At 56.1% G+C, this 9,736-nt stretch overlaps 1 protein-coding gene across 1 annotated transcript; it reads right to left on the reverse strand.

Annotated features, from left to right (window-relative positions):
* Positions 1-201: 201 nt before the first annotated feature.
* ODF3L1 (outer dense fiber of sperm tails 3 like 1) lies at positions 202-3,374 on the reverse strand. The gene is made up of 4 exons (XM_046007182.1): positions 3,254-3,374; positions 2,338-2,448; positions 1,302-1,415; positions 202-683 (listed from the first exon to the last, which is right to left on the reverse strand). The coding sequence occupies exons 1-4, from the start codon at positions 3,372-3,374 to the stop codon at positions 202-204; spliced, it is 828 nt and encodes a 275-aa protein (XP_045863138.1).
* Between the last annotated feature and the right edge of the window lie 6,362 nt (positions 3,375-9,736).

A 9,736-nucleotide genomic window follows, 5' to 3' on the forward strand; every position in this document is an offset into this window, starting at 1 on the left:
CTCACCCAGGGCAGGTCCCAAAGGAAGCAGTCGTGTTTGCAAAACAAAAAGATGGAATAAGTGGAAGTGTTTATCTAATGCCTTCTGTGTGCTAGACACAGCAGGCACCAGCTCAACTACTTGAAACCTTGGTAAATTGCTCAGTTCCACATATAAAAATAACTTCTGTGGGGAGGGATGGGTGAGGGCCCAGGAGGGGCCTTAATCGTGAATGTTGATGACCAGCGGGCATAGGTGGGGTGAGTGCTTGATGCCCATGGTGAATGCAGGGGTGCGGGGCTTGTGCACCCAGACCTTCTGGACATCATGGGAGCCAGGGCCGGGCCGAGGTGTGTGGTCCATTGGGTAGGCGAATCGCTTGGCCATGCTGTAGTCAGGGCTACGGTTCTGGTACACGGAGGGCTCCGGCCGGGCGTGCATGGCTGGCCCGGGGCCTCCTGCCACATCCTCCTTGTAGAACCAGTTCTTATGTTCCAAGGTCAAACTGTAGCAAGGGGCAGCTCGGCTGACAGGGTTGTTGGGACCCAGCAAGAGTGGCAGCTGATACCGGTTGGGGGCTGGGTTGGGGTCCATCACTCTGTATGGGCACCGGTAGCCGAAAGCATACTGGGGAGCCCTGCGTTCCCCAGGTGGGTGGGTCTTCTCCAAGGAGTAATGGCAGGAGGCTGGATTGGGGCTCACACCTAAAAGGGGATGAATGGAGGAAGGGTCTCGGGGTGGGAGCCAGGCCACGGCTCCTTGTATCCAACTGATGGGTCCAGGTAGAGACATAAGAGGTCTTGGTTAGCCTGATGTGATGTTACTGTAAGCACTTTGTCATCAGGCAGGGACACTACCACCCCTGAATAGGGCTACGGGCAGGAGAGGGACTTAGGCCACAGTGACATCAGGACTGACACTATTATCATAAGATAAAAATCACAAGTGTCATCAGACCCTGACCCTTGGGATGTCAGCATCCTGATACCAACCCCATGACAGTACCCAGAAAACATCCTGAAATCACTACAGCCTGTGTGCTCATTAGCATGACAATATCCCCGATACCCTGGGAGCCCCATGACATTTTTATCATAACCTCGCCTGCTGACATGCATGTATAATATTGGCTTCCAGACTAAGCATGGTGACGCAGACATGCTGACATCAGTGTCTTGATATAAGCTTTCAGGGAGATGCCAGGATCCAAAGACACACCTGGCAAAGGGGAGTCATGACTCTTTGTTCCTGCTCAGGTCCTAAGGGTGGACTCCCATTTTCCATCCTCCCAACCCCCACATCCCTCTCCCATCCCATCTTACGCAGGTTAGAGAGGCGTTCCTGCATGAGGACCTGTGGACAGCTGGACATTCCAAACCGGGTTATTTTGGGATCCAAGGAATGGCAAGGCCCAGGACTGCAAATGTCCATGACCCCTGCAGGACAGCCACAGAGAGGCCCAGTCAGCCGCAGGGGACACCCTAAGGTGAGCCTGGACTGCCTCAGGGTGAAGAGCCCCTTTGCCCAGTAGAGAAGTAAGGGTTCCCTTCCGATTCCTTGGACGCTTGGGTGTTCCCCCACCCGTGGTTTCCTCATCTAAAAAATGGGACTTTTAATGACTGAACTACCAGTCTCAGGAACTTGCTCGGAGAAACAGATAAAATCACAGCTGCGTAGTAGCGTGGTCGGCTCCTATCGGGGAGCGGTGCCAAGGGGTAATAATAGGCACAGTGGCTATTGTTAGTACCAAGAAGGGGCCCAGTCCTGGACAGGGGGTTCCCCTGCTGAGGAGGTCTTGTCATGCCAGGGAGGGACCCAGCAGGCCTCTCAATCTCAGACCCCTCGACAGCCCCCCCAACCTCCACTCTCGCTAGCCTTGACCAGCAGCCAGAGCTCTTCCGTGGCTTTCTGCTCTTGCCCTGCCAGGAGGTTCTAGGCCGCCTGGGAGGCTTGGGGGGCCACCATTCCCAGCAGATTCCCCCCACCTCCCAGCTATTTCTGCCCAGCTTCTGTGGCAAGTGAACCCACAGAGGCCAGAGCTGAAGGGCCCCGGCCCAGGACAAGACAGAGGAAACTCTACCCTGTCTGCTGGAAAGTGCCATTGGCCTGCGGGGCTCCCTGAGGCAGGCCAACTGGGAGCTCCCCACAGAGCTGGCTTTGGAGCAGTGGGTCCCCTGGGCATCCCTGCTGGCTTCCTTGTGGACCCAGTGAGCTACCTGGGTGTCCTCTTCAGGGCAGGCCCGGGTTCCCAGGGTCCTGTGGCTACAGGTAATGACTCCCTAACTCTCACCACCACCCCAAACACACAACAGTAATAACCCTGAGCCTGAGGGTATGGCGGGCGTGGCGAGCACTCACGCTTCTCCGAGTGCCTGGTTTGCAGAGTGTAGGCTGGCTCCTGGAACATGGAGATATCATGGTGTGAGTAGCCCATGCAGGAGGGCCGAAGGTACTTAGCCGGGCCCGGACCTGCGAGGATGGACAGGGCAGCCCTCAGCCTCGGCACAAGGGATCAGAGGCTGGGGAAGCCCCGAACGCAGGGTGCCAGGAGGACATTGGGATCTTTGCTTCCGCTGACATCATACAGCCGCAGATCCCACCATCGGGCTTCCTTTGGGGAAAGGCAATGTTGCGATCTATCTTAGGCAATGGGTAATAGGAAAGATAATCATTACAATTAATGGAGAACTTACTCTGCGCCAAGCCCTACTAAGTATTGACACAGATTATTTCAGCTAAGCCTCCTGACAACTCCATGAAGTTGATAGTCTTCATGTTTCCCATCTTACAGATGAGAGAAATGAGACTTAGAAAAATCAGGATGCTCAAAGTCACACAAGCCCGGTAATGTGAAAATTCAGAGACCATCAGCCAAGAGACCACAAATCTAATCACATACTAAACCACCTCCCACATAGACCAGGTCGTTAGCAACATAGTAAGAATGAGTTTGTTCGTTTTCAGTGGAGGGTTAGATGTTAGGGAAGTGAGGAAAGCTAAGGGTGCGCTAAAAGCTCCTTTGAATCCCTAGCTTTTGTCCCAAACTGGAAAATCATATACCACGCTCCCTCCCACCCCCTCACCCCCCCCCATCCCGCTAGAAAATCCCCAGCAGCTAATACTGCCTCAGAGGTTCAGCTTGAAGTTGCAGGTCTTCTGCAGACTTGGAGGAGAGTCCTCAGGAGCTTTGCAGGAGGCAGGGCTGGAAGGCTGGGGCACCTTCAGCAGCCCTGCGGAAAGAGGAATCCCAGCTCAGGGAGGGACCTGCTCTCACCTTTGATCATTGCCATGATCACAGGGGTCTGCTTTACCTCCTGCCGAGAAGGCACCTGAACGTTCTCCTCTGGGTGCTGCCCATTGAACCCAGAGTTCCCGGCCCCCTTGGGCGGTTTCATGCCTGGGGCCCAGGAGGGGGCAATGGTTACTGAGAGATCCAAGGGGTGGGCAAGGGGCTAGGCTTGTGTGGAGCCTGGTGCAGACCACCCTAGCCCCAAGCCCCTGTGTCCACTCTCTCCCCGACTCGAGAAGCTGCTTGGGGGTTGGGAAGGAAGTCGATCCTCTGGCTTGAGCAGCTGAGGCCGCCCGCGGTGCAGCCAGCCACAGGACCTAGCAGGCTAGAGCTGGGGATGACATCACCGCAGAATTTGGACCATGAGCCCCGGAGTGTTTATTTCCCCCAGTTACCGTGGCAGCTCAGCTATAGAACCCCGAAAGCCGGGCCCCACCCCACCCCCATTCCCCTCCAGGCTACACGGCCTGAGGGTGCCCACAACGCAGGGTCAGGGAAGGAAAAGAGAGAGGAGGAGAGACAGGGCCAGCTGTTCTCTCCTAGTGGGTGCCCTGAAGACAGAGAAAGGAAAGAAAAGTGTGGGCAGATCCTGGGGGAAAGGTTCCCACAGCCTGGACTGTCTCCTGGAGTGGCCCTCTAACGCCTGCCCCTCCCACCTAACCCCCCAGGTTCTGGACACGCCCTCCCTTCTGTCTGTTTCCCCTTGAAAAAGGATCAAACCAATGATTTCTCACTAAGGTGTAACTGTCTGATAGCTTCCCAGACTCCTATCCCATGGCACAGGGTCTTTAGAGATCCATGTCTGGCTCAAGGAAAGCTTGCTTGCCTGCTGCTGGCATTTTAGGCAGGGAATGGGGAGCACATAAGGAGGATGGAGGCGTGGCCTGAGGCCTTAACAAGCCACTTCCTGGGCTTGTGGTCCAGAGTACCCCCCTGGGGGAGGGGCAGTGTGAGGGGGAACCTTGCGGGGTAGAGAAGCCACCCCACTGCCAAATGATGGATGCGCCCTAGGACGGAAGAAATGCTGGGGATGCCTTCACCCCCCAAAAACCCGGGATGTTTGGGGGGCTCTAGGGCCTGCCTGCACCTACCAGTTCGTAGTTTAGACTGGGAATTTGATCCGAACCAGCTAAGAGGGGTTTTGGTCTTGGGAACAGATGCCTTCCAGCTTTAGAGACGGTGTCTGTCACAGGCCTGGTGCATAAACGAAAAAACTGAGGCCCCCAAAGGGGCAAGGACTTACCCAAAGTCTCCCATTATGTCAGTAGCAGAAATGGAACCAGGACACAAACCCAGGGCTATCTTGGCTCACCACCTCTGATCTAATGGAAACCAAACCCCACTTTGAGCTCATTCCAGCCAGCAGGCGCAGAGAGGACTCAGAGCAGACAGGCCAGACAGGCCGGGCACTCCAGAAGCCCTTGCAGGACTGAATGGCTCAGAACAGAGAGCAGGGCCCCACCCAGTGGCCGCAGACCGCCACCCCCCCACCCTGCGCCCCAACGTGTCCCTCACCTCACCCAGGCCGCCAAGCCTCTGATTTCTGGAGTGAGAGGGTTGGGCGAGGCTGGGATCGGCCCAGCCCGCACTGGCCTCAGGCCACAGGCAGTGCCGCCGCCTCACCCCCATCCTCGTCAGCTTTTCCTGGAGGAAGCTGTGGGCCTGCTGGGCGCAAGCCCTGATGGTCCCCTCCTGCTGCTAGGGGCCAGATGTGGGGCTGAGACCTCCACCTTCCTGATCTGGGGCGGCAGGCGGGGTGGAGTTTCCAAGCGTTCAGACCCAGGGAGTCTTGCTACAATACCGCCCCTCCAGCCGGCACTGCCCCAGTCTGTCACCTGTGTGCCTGGCTCCCTGGGGCCAACTGACCCATGCTAGACCCCAGCCCATCACAAGCCACCAAATTCTGCTCCAAATGCTCCCTTCTTACTAGCTTTAGCAGAAACCTAGCCCACCCCTGTAGGCAGCCCTTGTTCCTCTCCAAGCCGCTTGTCTCACACCCCTGCCCCTCAGAGTCCAAGGTGGAGAGGATTCCTGATCTCCTTGGTACTCACCTGGGGGCAATGTCCCCTCCCTGTCAAAAGTACCACCCCTCAAGGCCTTCAGCATCCAGGCCCCCGCCCCCATCTGCTCAGGGCGGCCATCTGTCCTGACTGGTAAACCTGGCGGCCTTGGCTCAGGACCTCTTCCCCACCTGCCCTGCCCCTGCCATCACCCGGGTGAGTGAGGCTTCCCAGGGACCAGCCATTCCTTGGCCTCCCAGTTCCCAGACCTCCTCCTCCCCAAGTACCTCCCCCCAACTCCACAGTCTGCTCTCCCCAGCATGTTCTGGGCTGCTCACCATCACCCACAGCCCTGACCCTATGCCTCCCTTTGGAATGTCACCCTGGCCACCATCCTGTCACTCTGACACTCTGGTTGGACAAACTGCCTACTAATGCGGAGACCCCATCATCACTCACACTCCTCTTCCTCCCTCGGTCCCCTCCTGCCTTTGCTGCCCTCCTTGTCCAGCTGCTGTCCTAGGAAACCCCAGCCCTGAGACCCCAGGCCTGCCTTGTCTGCCTGTACCAGGCAGCAGAAAGCTGTTGGGACAAGTATCACAGCCTCTGAACCTCGGACTTGTCTCCACGCTGCCCACGGCCCACCTCCACACCGGTCAGCTTGCTCTTGCCTGCTCCCGGGAGGCCGCCGCCAAGGTGGCTTCTTCCCCGCTGCATGCCCAGCCCTGCTTTCAGCCCTCTGCGCCCTCTCTTTCTCAGCAGAGGAAACAGGCCAGCAGAGTAGTTTCTGGCCCAAACCCACCCCACCACGCCGTCGGGACCACAGGCTCCCACTGCTTCCAGGAGCTGAGGAGGACCCACCAAGACCTTCTTCCATTCCCTCTGCCTAAGCAAAGTTGGTTAACCTTCCATGGGGTCCTTCCCGCCGTGGTCTCCACACCCTATGTCCCTTCCATATTTTAGAAACCATCTCCCTGACCACCTCCCCAACACACACACACACACACACACACACACACACACACACACACACACGTCTCCTCAACAGCCTGTCTCCCCTCTGCCCCATCCAGACAAACCTCCCCTGAGAAGCATTTTCCCTGTTGTCTCTATTCTCTCCCTCCTTTCACACTTCAGCTCTGCAGGCCATCACGCCACCGAAAGGACAACCTCCCTGGGGAAGTTATAGCCAATAGACGCTTTTCACCCCTGCCTGCCGGACTGGCCTCCGGTCTGCCCCGGCCCCAGTGACCGACCACTCCCTCCCTTTAGCACCTCCTCCCCGCGCCGAGCTGTTTTGGTCTCGCTCCCGCATCCCCGTTGCCCCTTTGCAGGCTTTTCTCCTGGCCCTTCTTCCTCAACCTGACCTTTCAGTGTTGGCTTAAGTTTATTAATTGTGAAGGGAAAAACAGTCACTTTACAGGGAGAATCCTGGCAGGCATCACCTCAACCAAGTGAGGTAAACTGACTTCGCCAGCAGTGGGGCGGAGACACGCGGTGTACCCCCGAGAAGGTCCCCTGAGGAGGCATAGCGTCACCCAGGCCATTCCCGCCACAGACGCGGGCCCCACCCGAACCCGATTAGGAAGAAACCACATAAACTCAAATCAAGATTCACTTTACAAAACCTCGTCTGCACTTGCCGAAAATGGCAATGTCAAGAAAGCCAAAGAAACAGTGAAGGAAAGAACTTTCCCGGATTAATAGAAACTCGAGAGGAGGGCAACTCAACACAGTACAGCAGCCAGGATTCCCCTTTGCTATCAAGGGTGCTACTGGAGAAATCGGCAAAACAGGACAAAGGTCTGTAGCTGGTTAAAAACCTGATACCAATGTTAATTTCCTGATTTTGATCATTGTTGTCTGGTTATGAAAGAGAAGGATCTTGTTCTGAAGAAAGAGCCACTGGATGGGGCACCTGGGTGGCTCAGTTGGTTAACTGAGTGTCTGCCTTCCGCTCAGGTCATGATCCTGGGGTCCTGGGATCGAGTCCTGCATCAGGGTCCCTGCTCAGTGGGGCGTCTGCTCCTCCCTCCCACTCACGCTCTATCTCACTGTCTCTCTCAAATAAAGAAATAGCATCTTTCCCACAAAAAAGAAAAAAGAGTCACTGGAGTGACGATAAGGGGGTCATGTCTGCAGCTCACTCTGGACTAGCTCAGGAAAAAATATGCATATACCCACAAAAGAATCTAAGATCTGGCAAAATAGTAAGATTTGGGAAATCTAGGTGAAGAGTATGTGGGAAATATTTGCAATGGCCTTGCTGCTTTTCTGTAAGTCTGAAACTATGTCAAAACAGAAAGTTGAAAGAAAAACCGTTGGTGTCCCCGACTTCAGTCCTGGACTTTCCTGTTGTTCTGCTCCGCCCTCTCGCACCAGGGCTGCCCACCCTCACGACAATTCAGACCCACCGTCTCTACTGCAACGGTTTCCAAACGGATGTGCCTCTGGCCCGGGCTGTCCCTGGGGCTTTCAGCCCACATAGCCTTTGGCCTACACAGTGTCACTGGCTTTCTCACAAACACCTCAAAATCGACGTACCCAAAGCTTCTCTCCTGAGATGTCGCCTGCCCCTCATTTATCTCAATGAATGACACCACGAGCCACCACGCCGGCCCAAACTGGAAAGCCAGGCTTGTCCCAGACCTCTCCTTTGTCTTCTGTCTCCACATCCAACAGTCACTGCATCACTCTGGGGTGCCTGTGAGCTCCTGCAGGCAGGCCCCGGCCATTTAGTCTCGTGTCCGCAGCACCCAGCCTAGCGCCTGACATATGTGGTAAGTACTTAAGAAGTGTCTGTTGAGGGGCGCCTGGGCGGCTCAGTCAGTTCTGTGTCCAACTCGTGATTTCAGCTCAGATCATGATCTCAGGGTCCTGGGATCGAGCCCCACGTCAGTCTCCACACTCAGTCCGGCGTCTGCTGGTCTCCCTCTCCCTCTGCCCCTCCTCCCACTAGCTCTCTCTCTAAAATAAGTAAATCTTAAAAAAAAGAAAAGATGTGTTGAATGAATGAGTTGATCCACTGACTGATCAAGGGAAGGTCTGTCCATGTGGGAGCAGAGTCCTACTTTCGGAGTCCCAGACCCACGCGGGCTCCCTGGACTGTCACTTACACTCGCACAAATTCGCATCTGTTACCTGCCGCTGCAAAACAAATGATCCCCCAAACCAAGAGCTTAACGTAGCAATATACTCTTACTACTGAGCATAGTTTCTGTGGGTCAGCTCAGGAGTGGCTCAGAGGGACGGTGCTAGCTCCGGGTCTCTCAAGAGACAGCAGTTAAGAGGTCAGCGAGGGCTACAGTCATCTGAAGCTTTGAGGATGCAGGCAGACCCACTTCCAAGACGAGCAGGGACCTGGGGCTGGCTGTCAGCAGAAGGCCTCAGTTCCTCCCCTATAGGGCCTCCACGGGCCCCTCAATCATGGTGGCCACCTTGTCCTAGAGCAAGCGGTCAGAAGCTGTCGTATCTTTTAAAGATTTTATTTATCAGAGAGAGAGGGAGAGAGAGAGCACAAGCAGGGGGAGCAACAGGCAGAGGGAGAAGCAGACTCTCCACTGGGCAGGGAGCCTGATGCAGGACTCAATCCCAGGACCCAGGAATCATGACCCGAGTCGAAGGCAGATGCTCAACCGACAGGGCCACCCAGGAGCTCCGGAAGCTGCAATATCTTTGATGACCTCACCTTGGAGGTCCCACTCCGTCCCGCAGTTCTTAGTGGCTTTGCTGTTCTGCCCTGTTCCGTGCGGGAGGTGGCAACACGAGGGCTGAATGCCAGAAGGTGGGGACTGCGGAGGGCCATCTTGGAGGCTGGCTAGCATGGGCTTGTCACTACACTGGGACCACAAGCCCATGGGGCCCCAAGAGGCTGAACTCCAAGCCATGTGTTCTCGAGTAAGGTGGTTTATGCACTGAGCCACACTCAGGGTGGAGACCATCCTGCCAGCTCTCCCTGGCTGTCTCTCGGTGGTCAGTCTTGCCGTTCATTCAAGAGGCTCCTGGGAGGTGTGCAGAGGGCAGGATCCTGGCATCAACATCATAACCACCAGGCACTGCCCCTTCTCAGTTTGTAAGCCCCAGCGCCTCCGTTGGAAAACATCCCCAGCCCCCGCCCCCCGGTGGTTCTACAACTTACAGGTGAGAGAAGAGGCACAGAGACATGAAGTGGCTCGCCTGCGGCCACACAGAAGAAGCTTGGCAGACCCGGACCTCTGGCTCCTAACCCGACATTCTTTCCACTGCCCTGCCCAGCGGCCAGCCCAGACCCACGTCTCCTAACGCCCGTCGCAAGCCTCATTTCCGTCCTAGGCAGGTACTTCTCATCCCTCTTTTAGGAGCCCTGCCCTAGCCCCCAAAGGCCAGACTCTGAGCAAGTATGTTCATGAATTTTCCATCCAAACAGGAACTCTCAGTCCCCCCTCCCAGACACGCTCTCTGCAGGCAGCCGATGTCTACTGGTGGAGTG

The sequence above is a fragment of the Meles meles genome, chromosome 6, assembly GCF_922984935.1.
Source record: "Meles meles chromosome 6, mMelMel3.1 paternal haplotype, whole genome shotgun sequence".
NCBI classification, from domain to species: domain Eukaryota; kingdom Metazoa; phylum Chordata; class Mammalia; order Carnivora; family Mustelidae; genus Meles; species Meles meles.

Coding starts and splice junctions, on each gene's coding strand:
- ODF3L1 (XM_046007182.1), bottom strand. CDS start 3,374: ATGAAACCGCCCAAGGGGGCCGGGAACTCTGGGTTCAATGGGCAGCAC. Junction 1,416..2,337: donor AACCAGGCACTCGGAGAAGC/GTGAGTGCTCGC, acceptor GCTGTCCTGCAG/GGGTCATGGACATTTGCAGT. Junction 684..1,301: donor GGAACGCCTCTCTAACCTGC/GTAAGATGGGAT, acceptor ATCCCCTTTTAG/GTGTGAGCCCCAATCCAGCC.